General features: G+C 47.4%; 1 protein-coding gene across 1 annotated transcript in view; it reads left to right on the top strand.

The window, feature by feature from the left end:
* BMS1 (BMS1 ribosome biogenesis factor) overlaps nt 1-24,657 on the top strand; it is a 49,712-nt gene that overhangs the window by 5,164 nt on the left and 19,891 nt on the right. The window contains exons 3-10 of the mRNA XM_056849633.1: nt 812-891; nt 2,622-2,810; nt 5,313-5,455; nt 5,905-6,026; nt 13,327-13,523; nt 14,677-14,816; nt 15,760-16,562; nt 18,501-18,602. Coding sequence (XP_056705611.1) covers nt 812-891; nt 2,622-2,810; nt 5,313-5,455; nt 5,905-6,026; nt 13,327-13,523; nt 14,677-14,816; nt 15,760-16,562; nt 18,501-18,602 — 1,776 coding nt within the window. The remainder of the gene's footprint in view (nt 1-811; nt 892-2,621; nt 2,811-5,312; nt 5,456-5,904; nt 6,027-13,326; nt 13,524-14,676; nt 14,817-15,759; nt 16,563-18,500; nt 18,603-24,657) is intronic.

The following is a 24,657-nucleotide window of genomic DNA, read 5'->3' as shown; positions in this document are numbered from 1 at the left end:
CTGGAAGCCCGGAGGGGGGGTCTTTAAACTCCTCCGCGCTGCCATCCCAGGCAGCACAGAGCACTTTCAAGACCCCCCCCCCACCCGGCTTCCAGGGACTCCCTGGAAGCCGGGTGGGGGGGTACTTAAACTGCTCTGCGCTGCCTGCCTAGGCAGCACAGAGCAGTTTAACCTCCCCCCGCGCTTCCCGGTCCCGAGGCTCAGCTGCCTGCCTAGGCAGCGCAGAGCAGTTTAACCTCCCCCCGCGCTTCCCGGTCCGAGGCTCATCTGTTGGGCGGGTCCCCTCTGCACCCCCCAGCGCTTCCCGGTCCCGAGGCTCAGCTGTTGGGCGGGTCCCCAGCCTCGGGACCGGGAAGCACGGGGGGAGGTTAAACTGCTCTGCGCTGCCTGCCCAGGCAGCTCAGAGCAGTTTAAAGACCCACCGCCCCCTTCCCGGGACTCTTGGGAAGGGGGGCGGTGGGGCAGGCAGTACAGAGCAGTTTAACCCTCCCCTCGCTTCCCGGTTCCGAGGCTCAGCTGTTGGGCGGGGACCCGCCCAACAGCTGAGCCTCGGGACCGGGAAGCGCAGGGGGAGGGGGGAGGTTAAACTGCTCTGCGCTGCCTAGGCAGCTTCGCCCTTCTCCCCGGGGCCAGATTCACACACATTCTCTCCATAAGACGCACAGACATTTCCCCTCACTTTTGAGGAGGAAACAAGTGCGTCTTATGGAGTGAAAAATACGGTAATTAATGAAATAAATATTATCCCCGAACTGAAAAAGTCTTTGCCCTTTGCAAAGTAGTACTGAAGTTTCGCTTTCTTTCCTTCCAGGTAAAAAGCGTAGACTAACCATAATTGAGTGTGGATGTGATATTAATACCATGATTGACCTGGCTAAAGTTGCTGATCTGGTGAGTGGTTGAGTATGAGGAGGCACGTTTTCTTGGTTGGTGGCGGGAGTGCTCGCATATTAACTGATGGGTGTCATTTATCCTTGATTTGTTCCACTAGACCTGGGCTCTTTGGGAGTACGTCTCACTGAATTCTGAGAAGAAAATTGCACTGTGTGTATCTGGCAAAAGCTTTGCTTAGATAGTCCATTTGGAAAAAGCTTTGCTCAGATAGTTGTCTTCCATCGGAAAGTGATTTACAGGTGTACCTTGCAGCGCTCACGTTGCAGCAGTTTTGGGATGGTCTCAACCTTCTCAGGGTAGTGGTCTTAAAGCTTTAAATCCTGTTGGAGTATCTTTTGGGACTATCCTAAATCCATTGTGACTGTCTGAAGGACCACTTCCTCTCATGATGGCCTGCTTGTTCCTTAAGATCTTCATCTGGAGACTATGTTCCAGGGGCCTGTCTGAACTGAATGGAGGCAACTGGTTGCTCAGGGCAGGACCTTCTTGGTGGTGGTGCCACACATGTGCAACATTCTTCCCCAGGCAGCTTGCTAAGTACAGCCTTTATTGTTTTTGTTCCAGTCTAAGGTTTTTTTATTACTTAAATGTTTTTTGAATTCATTTGGTAAGATAATTTATTTGTTACCATGAAAACATTTTTATTACTTAAAAAATTGAGTTCGTTTGGTAAGATATTTTATTTGTTACTATGAAAAGATTTTTTATTACTTAATTTTTTAAAAAATTCATTTGGTAAGATATTTTATTTGTTACCGTGAAGAGGTGCTATCAGAGATTTTAGCTACTGCTGTCCTCTGCTTGTTTTGTTCAGATCTTTTTATTGTTTCTCGCTGCTTATTACTGTAGCTGCTTTACTGTTATGCTGTAGTTCCTATTTAATGTTTTATAGGTTTTGATGTTTAATACTGAATTTTAAAATTTTGTTGGCGAGGAGGATAAGCCTTTTGAATAAGTCATTGTCTGAGAGTTTTCTCTTACAGGGGTTCAGTGGCAGCCTCTCCGTTTGGGCCCTGTAGTTGTGTTAACTGGTTTAACTGTCAAGTTCAGGGGTGTCAAACTCATTTGTTACGAGGGCTGGATATGACGTAAATGTCACTTGGTCGGGCCGGGCCATGTGTACCATAAAATTTAATGCCAGGTACCAGAGATACAATATGTATAGAAGACACAGGCAAAGTCAATAATGATATTATTTTTTACTTTATTTTTTACTTAAAATCCAAACATGCTTAAAACAATAACTCTTACAGTATTTTATTTTAACAGTCTTTGATAATTGATACCTTGGGGGGTGGGGGCTGCCCAGCTGGCTCGCAGGCTGGATAAGAGCTATAAAGGGGCTCGATGCAGCCCCGGGCCTTATGTTTGACATCCCTGGTCTAGTTGTTCTAATTCTCTATATGGCTGTCTGGTAGCTTTTATGTGTAGTTTATTGGAAGCCACTGAATTTCAAAGAGAGTGGAATGTAACACTTAAAATAACTCATTGTATGTTACTGCCATTGATGAACTGTTTTTCTCTTTAAATAAAGCATCCTTGTTGTGCATTTCCTCTTAATGGGATCCATCTTACCTTCTCTGTTGAGTTTCTTAATCATTCACATTGTCACAGCCTTCTAATGAGAGGATAGATCGCAGTGTCTCCCTCCATAGGAAAACCTGTTGAGTATTATTTTCAGGTGAAATTAATTGCATATTTTCCAACTTGTCGTTCTGCTCCCTCAGGTATTGATGCTTATTGACGCCAGCTTCGGATTTGAAATGGAAACCTTTGAGTTCCTGAACATTTGCCAGATACACGGCTTTCCGAAAATCATGGGTGTCCTCACACACTTGGATACCTTGAAGAATAACAAACAGCTCAAGAAGACTAAGAAAAGGTTGAAACACAGATTCTGGACTGAAGTGTACCAGGTAATGTTATCGCAGTCACTTAGGATAAATGACAGGCACTGTGAAATGTATCTGCAGGTAGAGTATCCCTTATCCGGACATCCCATATCCGGACTGATCTGAAAACCGGACCCTTCGAGCCGGCATGCAGGCAGATCCGTGCCGCCTGCTTTCAGTGTTTCTTCTCGCCTAAAAAAATAAAATACAGTGTACGCTGCTTCGTAGGTGGAGACTGAAAGCCTGACGTTGTTAGTTTGTTTCTTGTTTGTTGTTGCTCTTGTTTAACATATTCCAGTGAGATAGTTGCACCTTTGCTTTTTGTGGGTGTCCACAAAATAATTTAAAAATATTGTTTAAAATTACAGTTGGGTGATGTGTATAAACTGTATTCTATATAAACTCATTCTATATATGCAAAAGTTCCAAAATATTCCAGTATATGGAAAGAACCAAAATACAGACCATCTTCTACATGATAATGAAATCACAGCCTTGGATTTTGTGTTGGCTGATAATCTCTTGAGGCAACTGGGAAGTATTTGGCCATCATTCTTAAATGTTGTGTGCGTTACTAAGCGCAGTGAAAATGTTAGAGCTGCACAACTTCAGGACAGTCTTAATAGTTGCATTTATATTATAAGCCACCGGCATCCTAATTTGCACAACCTCTGTCTGGGAAGGGGAGAAGAAGAAGCCGCCAGTGTGGTGTAGAGGTTAAGAGTGGTGGTTTGGAGCAGTGGAGTCTGATCTGGAGAACCGGGTTTATTTCCCCACTCCTACACGTGAAGTCAGCTGAGTGACCTTGGGCTGGTCAGTTTTATTAAGAGCTCTCTCAGCCCCGCCTACCTCACAGCGGGTCTGTTGCAGGGAGAGGAAGGGAAGGTGATTATAAGCCGGTTTGATTCTCCCTTAAGTGGCAGAGAAAGTCAGCATATAAAAACCAACGCTTCTGCTTCGTCGTCTTCTTCTTTGTCTTCTTCTTCCCCCGACTTTCTCTACCTTTAAGGAGTCTCAAACCTCTCCCCACAACAGACACCTTGTGAGGTTGGTGGGGTTGAGAGAGTTCGGAGAGAACTGACTAGCCCAAGGTCACTCAGCAGGCTGCATGTGTAGGGAGCGGGGAATCAAACCTGGTTCTCCAGTTTAGAGTCCGCTGCTCATGTGGGGAGCTGGGAAACAAATCCGGTTTTCCAGATTAGAGACTGCTGCTCATGTGGAGGAGTGGGGAATCAAACCCGGTTCACAAGATTAGAGTCTGCCGCTCTTAACCGTTACACCACGCTGGATCTCTGGAGGAGTTGAGAGGGCAGAATGTTCAAAATGGCCGCCGTCACTGAAAGCTGAACTGTGTGTCTCTCTACCCCCCCCCCCCCCGGATGGTTCAGAGATAGTGAGTGACCATTTAACCTGAAGGAGCCAAGAAGGATGAATATCCTTAGCCTGACCGGTGTGGTGGTGGTGATAGATGGATTGTGTGCATGAACTGTAGCATCTCTGGATTATTCCCCACCCCCCTCTTTTATGCATTGGTTTGATAGAACTGTTATTCCGAGATAACTTCTCTGTCAAGAGAGAAACAACTGAAGAACATTCTTCAGTCTTATATTAATCTTATTATTAAATTGTACCTCATTTTTCTCCCCAATGGGGATCCAGAATGGTTTACGGCATTCTCTTCGCCTCCATTTGATCTTCACAACAACCCTGTGAGGAAGTTAGGCTGAGAGTTGCGTGACTGGCCTGAGGTCACCCAGCAGGTTTAACAACAAAGGTGTGCCATTTGTTCTTTTAGTTAAAGATACGCCGACAAAATATTTGCCCTACGTGAGCATCATCTCAAAACTAAGTTTCTGAAAACAAAGACGGAAAACAGTCGTTGGTCTACTAAAAGGCAGTTCAGTGTTCATACACAAATGTATTTACCAAAATCAAGACCTTGGCATGATTCCTCCTATATCAGTTGTAGTAATCTCAGTTCTTTTTGTAATTTGTCTCATGTTTTGTTTTTACTAATATCATAGAATAAAAAATAAAATCACGACATATTAGCTTCCATGGTAGTGTGGGGATTTGAATGACACTAGGGTCTTGGTAAGAGCCCTGTGGCTCAGGAAGCTGTATAATCATAACCCTGTGGCGCAGAGTGATAAGCTGTAGTTCTGCAGTCCAAGTTCTGCTCACGACCTGAGTTCGATCCCAATGGAAGTTGGTTTCAGGTAGCCGGCTCAAGGTTGACTCAGCCTTCCATCCTTCCGAGGTCAGTCAAATGAGAACCCAGCTTGCTGGGGGTAAAGGGAAGATGACTGGGGAAGGCACTGGCAAACCACCCCATAAACAAAGTCTGCCTAGGAAACGTCGGGATGTGACATCACCCCATGGGTCAGGAATGACCCGGTGCTTTTCACAGGGGACCTTTACCTTTAGGGGCTTGGTAGAAAGCTGGTTGGATGCTTTGCTTCTGTTGTAATAAAGTAACTGTCTTTTAGAATTCTTTCATTTGGATTTTCGTTTTGTTTTTAATAGGGTGCAAAGTTGTTCTATCTTTCTGGGATGGTACATGGAGAATACCAAAAGCAGGAAATCCACAACTTGGGGCGCTTCATCTCTGTGATGAAATTCCGTCCCCTTACCTGGCAGATGTCTCATCCGTATGTTCTGGCAGACAGGTGGGGGTTTTCCCCTTTGCTCTTCTTCCGCTTTCTTTCCTTGCTCCTCGATACCGGGTTTTTTTTTTTAAATCACTTTTTAGTATAGGCTGGATGTTTCTCACGTTTGATACTGGCTCAGGCGATGCCGTATAATGTTGTTATTTAAGATAAATGGTGGGGTGCACATGCGTGTGTATCCTTTGGTGACAGGTAAGCAGCTCTGCAGTTCTGCATTCGGCTGATGCTGAGGAGGAAAGCGCATGGCAAAATTTAGCATTGTTGCAATAACGAAAAGGGGTGGTGTGTGTGTGGGGGGGACAGCTTAAGGAAGTAAACTGATTTAAGCGCTTGAAAGAGAGAGCAATGCCGATAGTATCAGGTTAAAGTTGTGTGCCTAGTATTTCCCACATTGTCCTTCCCAAAATTCCGGAGACTGTAACTCTGCAGCCTCTTCCTGTATTCTGCAGGATGGAAGATCTGACAAACCCAGAAGATGTCCGAGTTAATCCCAAGTGTGACAGGAAGGTCTCTCTTTATGGCTACTTAAGAGGAGCGTACCTGAAAAACAAAACCCAGATACATATACCAGGTGGGATATGCTCCTTTCTTTCTCTCCATGTGTGTTGTTATCAAAGGACTCTCGAGTCTTAATCATTCTTTATGCCTGTGCATTAATACAGCGGAATGCACAGTTTAAAAAAAGCAATCCAACCAATCAGGGATTTAGAGGGTGTGGGTGACTGAATCCAAGCATGGAACGGTGCATGCGGGATTTGGGGACGTTCTATCGGCCCCCTGACCAAATGGCTCAGGATGATCTTGAGATGGAGAATGAAATTAGGGAAGCATGTAAAGGTAATGAAGTAGTAATAATGGGAGACTTCAACTTCCCTCATATTGATTGGATAAATGTATGGTCCAGTCAAGCCAAAGAGATAAAATTTTTAGACATCCTAAATGACTGTGCCCTTAAACAGTTGGTCTTAGACCCAACCAGAGGGGAGGCGATCCTGGATTTAATACTCTGTGGTGCTTACAGTGACTTAGTGCGGGATGTGGATGTAGTTGAGCCAGTTGGTAATAGTGATCACAATGGCCTCAAATTTAATTTATATGTAAGTGGGAAAGTGACTGGGAAATCTCACACAATTACCTTTGACTTTAAAAGAGGGAACTTCTCTAAAATGAGAAAACTGGTAAAGAGGAAGTTGACAGAAACAGGAGGGTAAAATCTCTGGGAAAGGCTTGGGGGTCACTCAAGTCCACAATCCTAGAGGCTCAGCTAGCTTGTATACCGCAGGTCAGGAAAGGTAGTAATAAGTCCAAGAGGTCACCACCATAGCTAACGGGTAAGGTGAAGGAAGCAATTAGAGAAAAAAAGTCTTCCTTCAGAGACTGGAAGGTTTGCCCAAACGAGGTGAACAGAAGCAAACACAAACTTGCACAAAGGAAATGCAAGCAGTTAATTAGAGATGCAAAAAAAGATTTTGAGGGGCATATTGCTAAACACATCAAAACAAACAATAAGAAATTCTTTAAGTATATTAGGAGTAGGAAACCAGCTAGGGAAGCGGTTGGACCACTGGATGACAATGGGAGTAAAGGAATTGTAAGGGAGGATAAAGCGATTGCTGAAAAACTAATGAATTCTTCTCATCTGTCTTCACTGTTGAAGATACAGGGCAGATTCCTTCTCCTGAACAGAGATTTTGGAGAGGGGAAAATGAGGAACTGAGGCAAATAGTGGTAACATGGCAGGAAGTCCTAGAACATCTAGACAAACCTCAAACTAACAAGTCACAGGGACCAGAATTCTTCAAGAACTCAAATGGGAAATTGCTGAACTTCTAACAAAGATGTGTAATATGTCCCTTCGATCAGCCTCTGTACCAGAGGACTGGAGAATGGCCAATGTAACACCCATTTATAAAAAAGGTTCCAGGGGGGACCCAGGAAATTACAGGCCAGTTAACTTAACGTCTGTTCCGGGTAAATTGGTAGAAAGCATTATTAAAGATAGAATTGTCAAGCATATAGAAGGGCAAGATCTGCTGGGCAAAACCCAACATGGCTTCTGTAAGGGTAGGTCCTGTCTCACTAACCTATTAGAGTTTTTTGAAAGCGTCAGTAAGCATGTGGACAGGAATGAGCCTGTGGATATGGTGTATTTGGATTTCCAAAAAGCTTTTGACAAAGTCCCCCACCAAAGACTGCTAAGCAAACTTCATAGTCATGGGATAAGAGGACAAGCCCTCTTATGGATTGAGAGCTGGCTGAAAAATAGGAAGCAGAGAGTAGGAATCAATGGTCAGTTCTCACAATGGTGGGATGTGAGCAGTGTAGTGCCTCAGGGATCTGTGTTGGGACCGGTGCTTTTCAACCTGTTCATCAATGACCTGGAGTTGGGGTTAAACAATGAAGTAGCCAAGTTTGCAGATGACACCAAATTATTTAGGGTGGTTAAAACAAAATCGGACTGTGAAGAGCTCCAAAAGGATCTCTACATACTGGAAGAATGGGCATTAAAATGGCAAATGAAATTCAATGTAAGTGTAAAGTGATGCATATTGGGGTAAAAAAATCCAACTTCACATATACACTAATGGGATCTGTGCTGGCAGCCACAGACCAAGAAAGGGATCTTGGGGTGGTAGTGGGTAGCTCGATGAAGATGTCAACCCAGTGTGCGGCTGCTGTAAAAAAAGGCAAATTCCATGCTGGCCATAATTAGACGAGGAATAGAGAATAAAACTGCTGATATCATACTGCCCTTGTACAAATCTATGGTGAGACCACACTTGGAATACTGTGTACAGTTTTGGTCACCACACCTAAAAAAGGATATTACAGAGCTTGAGAAGGTGCAGAAAAGAGCAACCAAAATGATTAAGGGACTAGAGCAACTGTCCTATGGGGAGCGGTTAAGACGCTTAGGGCTGTTTAGCTTGGAAAGAAGGCGGCTAAGGGGAGACATGATAGAGGTCTATAAAATTATGCATGGTTTGGAGAGAGTGGACAGGGAGAAGTTTTTCTCCCTCTCCCATAAATACTAGAATGCAGGGTCATCTGCTGAAGCTGGCGGGTAAGAGATTCAAAACAGATAAAAGGAAGTATTTTTTCACACAAAGCATAGTTAAATTGTGGAACTCCCTGCTCCAGGATGTGGTGATGGCTGCCAGCTTGGAGGGCTTTAAATCGGGAGTGGACATATTCATGGAGGAAAGGGGTATTCATGGCTATTAGTTAGAATGGATACTAGTCATGCTGCATACCTATTCTCTCTAGTATCAGAGGAGCATGCCTATTATATTGGGTGCGGTTGAACACAGGCAGGATGGTGCTGCTGCAGACATCTTGTTTGAGGGCTTCCTAGAGGCCACTGATTGGCCACTGATTGGCTACCTGATTGGCCACTGTGTGAACAGACTGCTGGACTTGATGGGCCTGGGTCTGATCCAGCAGAGCCTTTCTTATGTTCTTACGATTTCACACCCGGCTAGAGCTCTAGATGTGTAAAGCCAGCAGGATGTAGTGGCTAAGAGCAGGGGACTCTATTCTGGAGAACCCGGTTGAAAAGTGGGGAAACCAACCTGGTTCGCCAGATTAGAGTCCCCCGCTCGTGGAGGAGCGGGGAATCAAATCCGATTCTCCAGATTAGAATCCACTGCTCTTAACCACTACACCCCGCCGGCTCTCACTTTGCAGCTGGAAAAGAATGAGTTATTGAATAGTGTTCAGGGGCTTAATGGTTGATGAAGGTACTAGGAAGGGCAGGTGGGGAACATTTCATATCTACTGCCCTCCTTTTCCATTGGCCAAGTAGCTTCTCTTCCCATCTCACTGTGTGCTTTCACAAGCCATAGACAAGAGTCTCAGCTTAAACAGCCTTTCTTGCAGTTGAACATGTCCCCTTGGCCAATCTTAGTTTTCTTGCTGTAAGGATTTTTAAAAATCTCATTTCTTTGCACCCCTAACAAAATTGAAACTTATGTAAATAAAGTAAAACTAAAAACTGCAGTTATGGCAGAAGGGGTATACTTGTGTGTAAAGTGCCATCAAGTCGCAGCCAACTTATGGTGACCCCAGTAAGGGGCTTTCAAGGCAAGTGAGAAGCAGAGGGGGTTTGCTTTTGCCTTCCTCTGTAGTCTTCCTTGGTGGTCTCCCATGCAAGTACCAACCCTGCGTAGCTTCCGAGATCTGACAAGATCATTCTGTACTATCTCTGCAGAAGGGGTACAACCCTAAAAACCAATGGACTGCCTTATTACAGTACAAACCGCCAGACTGAAAGTATTTGAAACATGAATTTGAACTCACTGATTAAACTGTTTCTGCCTTGACTGACAAGTTAAAGTTTTGTATGATTCATCTTTGCAACCAACGGGTTGAAATTAAATCAAAAGAGTATTTGGCTAAACATTAGAAAGAACTTCCTGAGCTGTCGAAGGCTTTCACGGTCAGAGTTCATTGGTTCTTGTAGGTTATCCGGGCTGTGTGACCGTGGTCTTGGTATTTTCTTTCCTGACGTTTCGCCAGCAGCGGTGGCCGGCATCTTCAGAGGAGTAATACTGAAGGACAGTGTCTCTCAGTGTCAAGTGTGTAGGAAGAGTAATATATAGTCAGAAAGGGGGGGTTTGAGCTGAATCCCCCCTTTCTGACTATATAGAAAGACTATATATACACTTGACACAGAGACACTGTCCTTCAGTATTACTCCTCTGAAGATGCCTGCCACAGCTGCTGGTGAAACGTCAGGAAAGAAAATACCAAGACCACGGTCACACAGCCCGGATAACCTACAAGAACCAACTTCCTGAGCTGTTCCTCAGTGGACAGGCTTCCTCGGGAGGTGGTGGGCTCTCCTTCTTTGGAGGTTTTTAAGCAGAGGCTAGATGGCCATCTGACAGCAATGCTGATTCTGTGAACTTAGGCAGATTTTGAGAGGGAGGGCAGGAAGGGTTGCTCAATGTTTGGCTCTCATGGCCCTTTCTTATGTGCCCAGGGTAATGCCGATCGCCACTTTGGGGTCAGGAAACACGTTTCCTCCAGGCCAGATTGGCCAGGGATCCTGGAGGGTTTTTTCCCATCTTCTGGGCATGGAGTAGGGGTCACTGTGTGTGTGTGTGTGTGTGTGTGGGAGCTAGTTGTGAATTTCCTAAATTGTGCAGGAGGTTGGACCAAATGACCCTGGTGGTCCCTTCCAACCCTATGATTCTATGATCTTTCAAAATGGAATAAACTTTGCTGAATATGACATGTCCAAAGGAAACCTTTACGCCTTTGACTCGCAAAGAACAAGCAGCCATCCCCCATCGTCATGCACACCATACAGCATCTCCATGGTGGGGAGGGGCCGTGGCTCAGTGGTAGAGCATCTGCTTGGCATGCAGAAGGTCCCAGGTTCAATCCCCAGCATCTCTAGTTAAAGGGACCAGGCAAGTAGGTGATGTGAAAGACCACTGCCTGAGACCCTGAAGAGCTGCCGCCGGTCTGAGCAGACAATACTGATCATGAACACATGAAGCTGCCTTATACTGAATCAGACCCTTGGTCCATCCAAGTCAGTATTGTCTACTGAACCTGGGACTTTCTGCATGCCAAGCAGATGCTCTACCACTGAGCCATGGCCCCTCCCCTAATCTTGATGGACCAAGGGTCTGATTCAGTAGAAGGCAGCTTCACGTGTTCATGTATGAAGCACTGCTTTAAGGGAAGGGCTGTTGTTCAGCGGTAGAGTATCTGCTTGGCGTGCAGAAGGTCCCGGGTTCAATCCCAGGCATCTTCAGTTAAAAGGATCAGGGAGTCGTTGATGTGCAAGACCTCTGCCTGAGACCCTGGAGAGCCGTTGCCCATCTAAATTGACAATACTGACCTTGATGGACCACAGGTCTGACTCAGTATAACACAGCTTCATGTGTGTTCATAGCGTCATAATGTCCTTCTGGCTGACGCATCATAATAAGGTTACCTGTAAGAATCCAGAACCTCATGTGGTCACCAGAGCTTGGCAGTTGGGCAGGCCGTACCGCATCCTCAGGAGCCTGCTTCACCCTCAGTTCGCCTGGTATTGTCATCATTGTGCCTGGTGTCTCCCAACTATTGGTTGAAAGCAGTTTTAAAACCAATAGTAAGTACACCAGTAAGTACACCAAGCAGGAGAAAGTTTAAAATTTATTATTCAGCTGAATAACAGGCTCTGGTCCGAAAGCAGAATCAACTATTTTTAGTTCAGCATAAAGTTATATACACAACTTTAAGTTTGTCAATGAGGAAATAGAAATTGTTGAAGACTTTCTATTCCTTGGCTCTTTCAACAACCAAAAGGGAGACTGCAGCTGAGAAATCAGAAGGAGATGGAGACTGGGAACGGCAGCCATGAAGGAGCTAGGAAAGATTCTGAAGTGTAAGGATGTGTCACTGGCAACCAAGATCAAGTTAATTCATGCCATCGTATTCCCCATTACTATGTATGGGTGTGAAAGCTGGACAATGAAGAAAGCTGACAGGAAGAAAGTAGACTCCTTTGAAATGTGGTGTTGGAGGAGAGTGTTATGGATACCGTGGACTGCCAAAAAAACAGTGGGTTATAGATCAAATCAGGTCTGAACTGACCTTAGAAGCTAAAATGACTAAACTGAGGCTATTGTATTTTGGTCACATGAGAAGACAAGAGTCACTAGAAAAGACAGTCATGCTAGGAAAAGTTGAGGGCAGCATGAAAAGAGGAAGACCCAACAAGAGATGGATTGACTCTATAAAGGAAGCCACGGCCCTCAATTTGCAAGATCTGAGCAAGGTTGTTAAAAATAGGACATTTTGGAGGACATTGATTCATAGGGTCGCCATGAGTTGGAAGCAACTTGACAGCACTTCACACACACACACACACACACACACACACACACACACACACACGGTTATATACTTGCATGGCTGTCAAATCATTGCATATATCATCTTTTCCCCACCTTATACATATGTTGCCCCGTTACGCCCATAACATATTTCTTCACACATCGTGTGTACACAAAATGGTGGAGATTCTTTCTGTAGGGTGGGCAGTTCGCTATGCAGATAAGGTAACCCCTTCGTCTGTATTCTCGGCTAAGATAGCCACCTCATCTACAAGCTGCAAAGGCAGCCTGCACTTAGAACAAGGTATATGGGAGACTAGTGACCCATTTCACTTTCTTATCGCTTGTTTTCTGCAGTTGTGTTTGATGTTTTACATCTGAAGGCCCTTTCATCTACGTTTACTGCTTTTCCTCATTAGCCCTTAGCTCAGACCCACACAGCTCAGGAGATCAGAAAAGCGTTTCCTGGGCCTACTTGCTTGGCCACCATTTTCTCTGGCTGGCTCGAACGAGATCAGGGGAACCGTGCCTTTCTAGCTTTGCCGGAAGCTGCTAGATCCCAAAGCTGTTTTGATGGACCCGAGTTTTTAATGGTGTGTTAAAACTTGGTCATTACTCTCATTGAACTTTTCCGGTTGGAAAACAAGCCTTAAAGTTATCTGAGATAAATAAAGCGGACAACCTTTGTAGGCCTTGTAACGTTTCCTTGACATAAAACTGCTGTTACAAAATGTAGATGTTTATATAGTTAATTAATTTATTTACTTCATTTGCACCCCATAGTTCTTCCCAGCGGGGACCCAAAGCAGCTTATCTCATTCTCCCTTCCTCATTTTATCCTCACAACTACCCTGTGAGATAGGCTAGACCGAGAGTGTGCGACCGGCCCCGTGAGCTTCCATAGCAGCGTGGAGATTTGAACTTGGGTCCCCCAGATCCTCGTCTGACGCTGTAACCACTGCACACCACTGGCTCTACCAATATTAATGGTCCCTCGTCCGGCATCTCTGGTGACTTCCGCTTTTCTCCTGTCAGGTGTCGGGGACTTCACAGTGAGCGATGTCGCATTCTTACCGGACCCCTGCGCCCTTCCTGAGCGCCAAAAGAAGCGGTCCTTGAACGAGAAGGAGAAGCTGATCTACGCCCCGCTGTCGGGTGTTGGAGGTTTAGTGTACGACAAAGATGCTGTTTACATCGACCTCGGGGGGAGCCACGCACGTCAGAAGGAGGCGGTAAGAGCAAAGGGCCTGGGCTTAATTCTTTTTTTCTTGCCATATGAAAGCTGGATCCTGTAGGTCTCTCTTGCCAGCGTGGTGTAGTGATTAAGAGCAGTGGTTTGGAGCAACGGACTCTGATCTGGAGAACTGGGTTTGATTCCCCCACTCCTCCATATGAACAGCGGAGGCTAATCTGGGGAGCTGGATTTGTTTCCCTACTCCTACACACGAAGCCAGCTGGGTGACCTTGGGCTAGTCACAGCTCTCTTAGTGCGCTCTCATTTCCACCTACCTCACAGGGTGTCTGTTGTGGGGAGGGGAAGGGAAGGGGATTGTAAGCCGGTTTGAGTCTCCCTTAAGTGGCAGAGAAAGTCAGCATATAAAAACCATTTCCTCCTCTTCTTCCTCCTCCTTTTCCTCCTCTTCTTCAAAGAAAGCAAGCTCAGCTGCTCTTGCCCTCAGCAGACTTCCTAAGGGTCTTTTTTCCTTAAAGGTAAAGGTAGCCCCCCTCGCAAGCATCGGGTCATTACTGACCCTGGGTGGCGATGTCACATCCCAACATTTACTAGGCAGACTGTGTTTAGATTGATATGAAAAATTCAGCGTAAATTGTAGCTTAAAGGCAAACTGTCAGCTGTTGCGCTATTGGGAGGGTATGGTCTGGAAAGGGGTGTCATTTCTGAGAGGAAGCTTTCCCTGTGTTTCAGTTTGCTAAAGGGAGAAGAAAGGTTCTTCATATACCCCTCCTGAGCTTAAAAAACAACAAATATATCCAAAAGAATTCTTAACAATTAGTAATGATAACAATAGAGAAGAATTGCCATGGTACCTGCCAACGCTTTCCTGACACCTACCAAGGGTCTTTAGAAAGTGGGTGGGGATTTTGCCCAGCAAGCCTTCTGATTGGCCATTAGAGATTTGATTGGCTGCGCAGATTCCTAAAAGCATTGCTTTGGCTGCCGATGCACAAAGATCTTCACTTTGTGACTGAAGGCATTTTGTGCTGGCTCCATCTCCTGTGGCAGCCATTTTGAGGCTGCGCCCACCGCAATATGTCCAAATTCCAGAGAGCGCCACAGGGTCAGAAGGTTTGGGGACTCCCAGCTTATGAAACTGGCAAAAGAGAGCCAAGGAGAAAACAGTGAATGAAAGCGTTTTGGTTTGCCAGGAGGAAGCGAGGCCAAATCACGAACTGGTCCAGAGCCTCATCTCCACACACGCCACCATTGACACCAAGATGGCTTCCAGCAAAGTCTCTCTCTTCATGGATTCCAAGCCACTGAGGACGGAGGACGTTGAAAACCAAATGTAAGTTACAGTGTTCTGATCAACTGAAAGCATCACATCTTCTTGTTTGTGTGTGTGTGAGAGAGAGAGACAGAAAGAGGCCTTTACCTTACTCTTTGCTCATCTGAACATCTCAGCAACCACACATGAACACATGAACCTGTCTTATACTGAATCAGACCCTTGGTCCATTGAAGTCAGTACTGTCTACTCAGACCGGCAGCAGCTCTCCAGGGTCTCAGGCAGAGGTCTTTCACATCACCTTCTTGCCTAGTCCCTTTAACTGGAGACGCCGGGGATTGAACTTTGGACCTTCTGTGTGCAAAGCAGAGGCTCTACCACTGAGCCACTGCCCCTCCCCACAGAACCCAAGGAGCCAAAACCACCCTTCATGGGCATCTATGAGGGGGCCTCTCTTTTGTGATCTGTTGCCAGAGGGTTGGGGGCTGATTCCCCACTCCTCCACATGAGTGGCAGACTGTGATCTGAAGAACCGGGTTTGATTCCTCTCTCCTCCACATGAGCGGCGAAGGCTAATCTGGAGAACCGGGTTGGATTCCCCACTCCTACACATGAAGCCATCTGGGTGACCTTGGTCCAGTCACCGTTCTCTCTGAACTCTCTCAGCTCCACCTGCCTCACTGGGTGTCTGTTGTAGGGAAGGGAAGGTGATTGTAAGCGATTTGATTCTTCCTTAAGCAGTAGAGAAAGTTGTCATATAAAAACCAACTCTTCTTCCTCCTCTGAGATCTGACCAGATTGGGCTAGGGTGGGCCATCCAGGTCAGGGCATGGTGTGAGTTATGGCCAAACAAATTTAGTAGACCCATGCCATCTTCCTTATCCTGATGGTAGAACAGGTTCCTCTCTCTAGGGTCACAGCCCTGAAGCATCCTTCTCAGTAGGTTGTGGCCATTTCAAATTGGTCCTTGTTTGTAGTTTATTTTTGTGTTTCCTTTGGGAAGGATGTTCACCATGCCGAAAGAAGATAAGAAAATGGACACGCTCACTGGGAGGATGCGTCGGAAGGCAGTGTTTGAAGATGAAGACGGCGAAGATGGGGAAAGCGAGGAGGAGGAGGAAGAAGGAATGTCCGTGGATGAGAACGAGGAAGAGAGTGATAGTGAGGAAGAGGAGGAGGCATGTGAAGAAAAAGGTGCTCAAGATCTCCCGGAACAGGAACCAGTTCTGAGAACCTGCAAGTGCCTTAAAAAAGAGACGGAACAAGCAACTCCAGGAGAGCTCCCTGCTTTTGCCGACAGTGACGATGATCTGGAGATGAGCTCTGGTGACGAAGGAGAAGCCGTCCTTAACGAGAGGTTGAAAGGTGCAGATGGAGAAGGACAAACAAGTGAAGAGGAGGAGAATACTGACTCTGAATTGACGGCCAGAAATACAAATCGGTTTAGTAGGCCCAAGCGCCATGAAACCGACAAGAGAGACGGAGAACTGGGACGTCGTCGCGAAAAGGTTGCTCCTACTACAGATTCTGGAAATGGCACAGCTGAAGAAGCATCGGTGTCCGAGTTGGAAGAAGACTTCTCCTTGGAGGAGGAGGAGGAGCAGGAGCAGGAGGAGGAATGGGGATCAGAGGAAGACTCGGATGCTGAAGAGTCCAGCGAAGAGGACATTCAGGAGTCTGAAGGGCAGATCGTTGGAAAAAAGAAACCTGAATCCAGGTCCATAAAAGAGGAGGAGGATGTTGAAGGTCTGTTGAAAGAGGAAGAGGAGTATAAAGAAGCATCTAACTTTTCTGTGGACACAGCTGGTACGTGCCTTACTTTGTGTATTTGATTTCTTAATGTTTAATTAAAAGGTAAAGGTAGTCCCCTGTGCAAGTACCGGGTCATTCCTGACCCATGGGGTGACATCACATCCTGACGCTTACTAGGCCGACTGTGTTTACGGGGTGGTTTTCCAGTGCCTTCCGACTGTGTTTACGGGGTGGTTGTCATCTTCCCTTTACCCCCAGCAAGCTGGGTCCTCATTTTACCGACCTCGGAAGGATGGAAGGCTGAGTCAACCTTGAGCCGGCTACCTGAAACTGACTTCCGTTGGGATCAAACTCAGGTTGTAAGCTGCAGACTTCAGTACTGCAGCTTACCACTCTGCGCCATGGGGCTCTTAATGTTTAATTGGGATTGTCTATTTCAGGGGTGTCAAACTCAGTTGTTATGAGGGCCAGATATGACATAAATGTCATTTGGTTGGGCCAGGCCATGCCTTGCCGGCCCAGATCGAGAGTGGGTGTGTGTGTGGCTGGCTCACGGGCCAGATAAGAGCTCTCCAGGGGCCAGATCCGGCCTGCAGGCCTTATATTCGATGCCCCTGGCCAGTTTCCTCCCGACAGCGTTGCCAGCCGAAGTTACTGTGCGCAAACCTGCTTGTTTTTGAATTGCAATGGAGACGCGCTACACCAGCCAGCCATTTCTGATTGATTTACTGTTCATTGCCATTAATTTTTGTTCTGCATATTGTGTGTCTTAAGTGCCCTCAGGTTGCTTCCGACTCACGGCAACCCTACAAGCGAATGACCTCCAAAACATCCTGACATGGACAGCCTTGTTGTGGAGCAGTTGAAATGCTTAGGGGCTGTTTAGCTTGGAAAGCGGTTGAGGGGAGACATGATAGAGGTCTATAAAATGATGCATTGTGTGGAGAGAGTGGACAGGGAGAACTTTTTCTCCCTCTCTCATAATACCAGAATGCAGGGTCATCTGCTGAAGCTGGAGGAGGGGAGATTCTTTTTTAGTGTTTTTTTTTTCTTCAAAAGAATAAAGGAGTGATCATAAAAGAAAAGAGATGAAGGGGGAAAGAGGATTACAATAATGCATCAAAAATATTACATCTACTGTTCAATTATATAGAAGGAAAAGTATATACACTAGGTAGGAATATGTCTTTTATCCCAATTTAACCTCTGACTTTATAAAATGTGATATTGAGGGTGAGGGATTCAAAACAGATAAAAGGAAATATTTCTTCACACAACTGCATTTATAAATTTGTGGAATTCCCTGCCCCAGGATGTTGTGGTGGCTGCCAACTTGGAAGACTTGAAGAGGGTAGTGGATATGTTCATGGAGGAGAGGGCTATCCATGGGTACTAGACAAAATGGATACTAGTCATGATGCATACCTATTCTCTCCAGTTTCAGAGGAGCATGCCTATTATATTAGGTGCTGTGGAATGCAGGCAGGACAATGCTGCTGTAGCCGTCTTGCTTGTGGGCTTCCTGGAGGCACCTGGTTGGCCACTGTGTGAACAGACTGCTGGACTTGATGGGCCTGGGTCTGATCCAGCAGGGCTTTTCTTACATTCTTATGTCTTGCAAACTGAAGGCCGTGGCTTCCTTTACTGAGTCAATCTGTCTCATGTTGAGTCTTCCTCTTTCACATATTACCTTATGGGTTTTCTAGTGAAAAGGAGCTCGAATGAAATGAGATTTAGGGCACTTTCTCACACACTGAATAATGAATGCACTTTCATTCCACTTCCAGTGCACTTTGCAGCTGGATTTTACTGTGTGAAGGGGCAAAATTCACTTGTGTGTGTGAAAGTGCCCTAAGGCCAAGCAAGCTTAAGTAGAAACAGGAGAGAGTAAAATACATTTTCAACTCATGACATTGGAGGCTGAATTCTCCCCCCAAAAAAGCTACTTCCCAAGTACACAATCAGATAAGCGACCTTGTCTTTTTATTTCAGGTGCACTTAAATGGAAAGAAGGCCTTACCCAAAAAGCAGCAGAAGCATTTCTCAGGCAGCAGCAGTCGGCTCCCAGTCTCCGGAAACTGATTTATGGGACAGGTAAAAAAAAACCCCAACAACAACCCAAAACAGTTTGAATTCTCTGATTCTGGAAAGGGGCTAATGGAGTCGGCATGGGGAGGAGAGGAAAACACAACCCACTTAGGCAGGCCCAATTTGTGAGCATGTAACCTTTTCCCTAGGCTCTTGTCCATACACACCCGTGTGAGTTATTTATCTTGTGTCGCATTTTTTAATGTTGATGTTTATACCCTGCTTTTCTCCCTGATGGGGATACAAAGCGGCTTACAACACCATTCTGCTCCCCTTGTTTTTATCCTTGCAACAGGCCAGTGAAGTGGGTTAGGCTAAGAGAGAAAGAGAGTAACTGACCAAGATCGCTCAGTGGATTTTGTGGCAGTGTGGGGGTTCGAACCTTTGTCTCCCAGATCCTAATCCAGCACTGTAGCCGCTATACAACCCAGACAGTCTGAAAAACGTAAGGATCCGACTCTTTCCCTGTTCCAGCATCCCTGGCCTGGTCCCCTGGTCCCCATTTATTTATTTATTTTGAAACATTTATTAGCTGCCTTTTTCCCTTGTGGAATTCCAGGCGGCTTACCATATAAATCAGTCAAAGAAACAAAAAAAGCTAACTTAGTCAAATGCAGGCTATACAAAACTTGTCTTTAGCTGCCTCCTGAAGATCAACGGTGAGGAGGCCAGGGGCATCTCCCTTGGGAGGTCATTCCATAATTGTGGGGCTGCCACGGAAAAGACCCTGTCTTGTGTGCCCACCGGATGAGCTTCTTTGATTGGCGGGACAGTCAGGAGAGCCCCTCCCTGCGATCTTAACTCCTGGGCAGGAACGTATGGGAGAAGACGGTCCTTCAGATACCCCAGTTCCAAGCTGCATTGGGCAAGCTGGGGGCAGGCGTACACGTGTCTGCCAAAACTAAAGAAGTCGGGATGCCATAGCCAAGAAGCCCCAGAAGCTGGTTGATCGCTGGATTACCAGCCAATGTGGCGTAGTAGTTAAGAGCGGCGGATTCTTAATCTGGAGAACCGGGTTTGATTCCCCTCTCCTTCACATGAGCGGTGGACTCTGATCTGCAGAACCGGGTTCGATTCCCCACTCCTCCACAGGAAGCCTGCTGGGTGACCTTGGGCCAGGCACAGTTCACCAGGATGGAATCAGTAGCAATATATGACGCTGACTATATGATGAATCTATAAGAATACTATGTTGGAGAATTGAAAAAGCTTAGCTCATTCTGAGCAATGCAAAACGGTCTTTAAAAGAGGCAGCCAGGCCGTCTTCTCTTCTCTCCTTTGAAGTTTTCTCCTTTGGAAAAGGAAAAGAATAAAATACAAGCTTCAAGCCATATGGACTACTATTCTTCCACTTATCTTTCTTTTGTGATGTATTCATTGTTCATATCTCCTGCAAGTGATTAAGAAAACACCATGTGTCAGTCTTAATATTTCTATAGTGTGTGATATATATTTGTGTATTGCTCTGTCTGTGAATTGCTCTGTTATTGACATATACTTTGTGGTTGTGATACTTTTTGATATATACATACATTGTACCTTTTTGGCTTATGCTGCTTATTTGTAATTTGCTGGATTTGTAGCATAAGGGTATTCCAGTTTTGTGCCAGTCACAGTTCGCTCAGAACTCTCAGCCCCACCTCCCTCGCAAGGTGTGTGTTGTGGGTGTGAGAGATCCCCCTCTCTGAGTTTGCTTCTCCAAATCAGTTGCTCAGACGTTGATACAGAAACAATCGATTTATTGAAGCCTTCAGGAGATGAGACAGGCACAGGTAGAAAGTTGCAAGTGAGGGGCTATACGGGTTTACAGAATATATTGACTCCAGGGCACTGGGGCACTGGGGTTCACACTTATTGTTATGGGAAGTTACAAGCTTGGCATAATACAAAACATCAGACAGATCCCAGGAAGTCTGGGCGGCTATCACACTTCCAAGGCCGCATCGGCCTGAGGGAGTACTGGCAGGAAGAACAGCGGGGGGGGGGAAGATACATGGGCCATCAGGCCTGGCGCCTGAGACCAGAAGGTGTGAACTGCTTTTACGAGTTCACTGATAACACAGCAGGTGATGGAAAGCAGAGACACAAAGACAGAGACCCTCACATTCTGCCCCCCTTAAGGCCCCCCCCCGGGGTCCCCGAGAGGACGAGGCTTATCGGGATAAGCAAGGTGGAATTCCCGGACTAAGCGAGGAGCCGCCATGTGGGGTGCGGCCACCCATTCGTCATGAGCGGAGCCAAGGTTTTTCCAGCGAACAAAGTAAAACAGTTTCCCTTTCTTCCATTTGGAGTCTAAAACCTTGGATATTTCCAAATGGGTGTCCCCTCCTACTACGGTAGGAATCTCGTGTGCGGGAGGGGGGTGGAACTGGGGGGCTGCCACATAGGGTTTGAGGAGGCTTATATGAAAGACTGGATGGACTCCTTTCAGAGTTTTTGGGAGGTCCAGTTCCACAGTAACCTCGTTGATTACTCTGGTAATGGGGAAAGGTCCCACATAACGGTCGCTCAGTTTTTTGCAGGGGCGAAGAGAGCGGAGGTTTTTGGTGGACAGATAGACTTGCTCCCCCACCTTGAGTTCCCATCCCGGAGACCGGTGTTTGTCTGCTTGTTCCTTGTACTTGCTTTTTGCCCTTTCCAGATTTTTGAGCAACCATGGCCAGGTGGATTTAACCACCTGAATCCACTCCTGAAGGTCAGGGGTAGACTGGAGCTCTGGCGAGACGGGGGCAGAACCGAAAGGGCCGAAATCCGTCCCGTATATAACTTGGAAGGGACTAAAGCCGGTAGAGGAATGAGGCGCATTGTTATACGCATATTCGGCAAATGGCAGCAGGTCGACCCAGTCGTCCTGGTGGAAATTTACATAGCAACGCAAATAACATTCTACCACCGCATTTACTCGTTCTGTTTGACCATCCGTTTGGGGGTGATAGGCGGAAGAAAGGCCCTGCTCTTCCACTCCCATTAACTTTAGGAAGGCCCGCCAGAATTTGGCAACAAACTGGACCCCCCGGTCGGAGAGGACCTTCCTCGGGATCGAGTGTAGCCTGAGGACGTGTGTGATGAACAGTTTAGCTAAGCCCTGGGCTGAAGGAAGGCCTGCACATGGAACGAAGTGAACCTGTTTGGAAAAGAGGTCTGTGATAACCCAAAGAACCGTTTTCCCCCGACTTGGAGGTAGGTCGGTGATAAAATCCATGGCGATGACTTCCCAGGGACGGGAGGGGCTCTCAAGCGGTTTGAGAAGCCCTGGGGGTTTTCCCATCCGTTTCTTGGCTGTGGCGCAGGTGGGGCAGCTGCGCACATACAACTCTACATCAGATCTCATACCGGGCCACCAGAATTGTCTTCGAACCAGGTGAAGCGTTTTTATGAAACCAAAATGACCCGCTAGCCTGGCACCATGTACAAGTCCCAATACTTCCTTGCGAAGAGAGGAGGGGACGTACAGTTTCCCCCCTTGCACCCACCAAGTGTTGGTACGTTCCAGACCAGTGGGGAGGAGATGATGCTCCTCCTCCTGCAAGGAGGCGTCCCGGAGTCGCTGTTGGAAGGCTTCCGGGATGCCTTTGAGTGTAGGGGGGGTCTCCGGTGGTCGGGCTTGGGACCGGGTGGTGACGGCTAAGCTAGGAACTTCCCCTCGCTGCTCGGGAGTGAACAGGGAGTCGACTGGGCGATCGAAATCGTTGCGATACTGGGGAAGTCGTGACAAAGCGTCGGCTAGGGCATTTTCTTTGCCAGGGACATGTCTGAGAGTGAACCGGAACTTAGCGAAAAATTGGGCCCACCGAACCTGTTTGGCATTGAGTTTTCTAGCCCCCTTGAGGGCCTCAAGATTCTTGTGATCGGTACACACTTCGAATGGCAGTTCGGCCCCTTCCAAGAAGTGTCGCCATATGGTAAGGGCATGTTTGACCGCTGCTGCCTCCTTCTCCCAAATGGCCCAGTTGATTTCAGACTGGGAAAACTTCTTGGAGAAGTAGGCGCATGGTCTCAACCGTCCCCCCTCATCCCTCTGCAATAGGGCCCCGCCCATGGCTACATCCGAGGCATCCACTTGCACCACAAAAGGCTTGGTGCAATCTGGGTGAGCCAAAACGGGTTCGGATGAAAAAAGTAGCTTCAAACGTTCAAAAGCTAGCTGGCACTGGGGGGACCATTGCAAACGGGCTGAGGGAAGCGCGGCGCTAGCCCCCTTGTCCTTGGTACGCAACAGGGCAGTGAGGGGAAGCGCAACTTGGGCAAAGTTAGGAATGAAGTTCCGGTAAAAATTGGCAAACCCCAAAAACTGCTGAAGTTGACGGCGGGTAGTGGGGGGTTCCCAGTCCCGCACTGCCTGGACCTTGGCGGGGTCCATTTCCAACCCTTGGTGGGAGATCACATACCCCAGAAATGTAATGGAGGGTTGGTGGAATTCACATTTGGACACCTTAGCATACAGTTTGTGCTCCCGCAGCCGCTGGAGCACCTCTCGCACTAGGCGCACATGGTCTTCCATGGTTTCAGAGTAAATAAGGATGTCATCGAGAAATACCACCACCCCCCGAAACAGTAAATCATGCAAAACCTCATTAATTAATTGCATAAAGACACTCGGAGCCCCCGAAAGTCCGAACGGCATGACTAGGTACTCAAACATCCCAAAACAACTGGAAAAGGCCGTTTTGGGTTCATCTCCTTCTTTGATGCGAATGCGGTGGTAGGCTTCTACCAAGTCCAGTTTGGTGAAGATTCGGCCCTCCTTTAATTGTGCTAGAAGGTCAGGAATAAGAGGGAGGGGGTAAGCATTAGACTGGGTGACTGCGTTCAGTCTGCGAAAGTCAATACACAGTCTTAAATCTCCCGTCTTTTTCTTTACAAAGAAAGCTGGGGCTGAATAAGGAGCCTTGGAGGGGCGTATGAAACCCCTCGCCAGATTGACATCCAGATAGTCTCGCAACACTGTCTTTTCACTAGGGCTCATGGGGTAAACCTTTCCCTTAGACAGTTTGCCTTCCCCTACAATCTCGATGGCACAGTCCGTTTCTCTGTGGGGAGGCAGTTCGTCGCACTCTCTAACATCAAAAACATCAGTAAATTGCGAGTACTCAGAGGGTAATTGAGGAGAGACTGGGGCGGGGGACCCTACCAGTGCGGCGGCTGGAGTCCTGAGTACCCGTTCCTTGTCATGCAACCCACAGGGGTTTTCGGGGAAGGAAAGCACCCGTTTAACCCAATCAATGGAGGGATTGTGCCCCCTTAACCAGTTCATCCCTAACACCACAGGGGTTACAATAGGGGCGATAGTGAAATACAACCGTTCCCAATGTTCCCCCACGGACATAATCACGGCTGCAGTTCTGTGGGTCACCGGGCCCCGTTTAAAGTCACTCCCGTCCATTTGGGAAAAACGGAGGGGTCCCGGAAGCCGCTTGCGCCGGACACCCAACTTCTTGGCAGTTTCCTCATTTATCATGGTGCGGGCACACCCCGAGTCGACCAACGCGGGGACCTCTAACGGGGGACCCCCTTTGGGTAGGGACAGATGGACACGCACAAATACATTGTCCTCTTGGGCGCTTACCATCGGTGGAGCTCCTTGCACAACGATAGGGACGGTCTGCTGCGGAGCCCCCTCTACAGCAGACCGACGGCGTTTTTTGCCGGCTGTTCCCACTCTTCCTCCTCGCTGGAAGAGGGGGACGGGGTAGTGGCCTCCGGGGAGCCGTCCGAATCAAAGACGGTATTTGTAATCCGGGACCCCGATGGGACCGTAGAGTCGGACGCCCCATCCTGGGGACGTGCGTGGAGAGCGGAGGGTGCGCCGGAGCGCCGGCTCAGTGGTCCACTTCTGCGGCGAGGCTGGCTGTCGGCGGCCGGTTTCGTCGGCTCGGCCTGGGTTTGGCGGGGAGGGGTCGGACGGCCTGAGCGAGAGGGGCATTGCGATGCAAAGTGACCCTTTCCCCCGCAGATCAGGCAGACGCCGGCCTCGAACCGCTTGCGGCGTTCCGCGGCCGAGAGGACCCCGCCACCCCCTTGCCGGAGTTCCCGGCCACGGTCACCCCGGGGCCTGGGGTCT

This window comes from Euleptes europaea, chromosome 5, assembly GCF_029931775.1.
Source record: "Euleptes europaea isolate rEulEur1 chromosome 5, rEulEur1.hap1, whole genome shotgun sequence".
Taxonomy (NCBI): domain Eukaryota; kingdom Metazoa; phylum Chordata; class Lepidosauria; order Squamata; family Sphaerodactylidae; genus Euleptes; species Euleptes europaea.
This window is presented reverse-complemented; position numbering and strand designations above follow the sequence as displayed.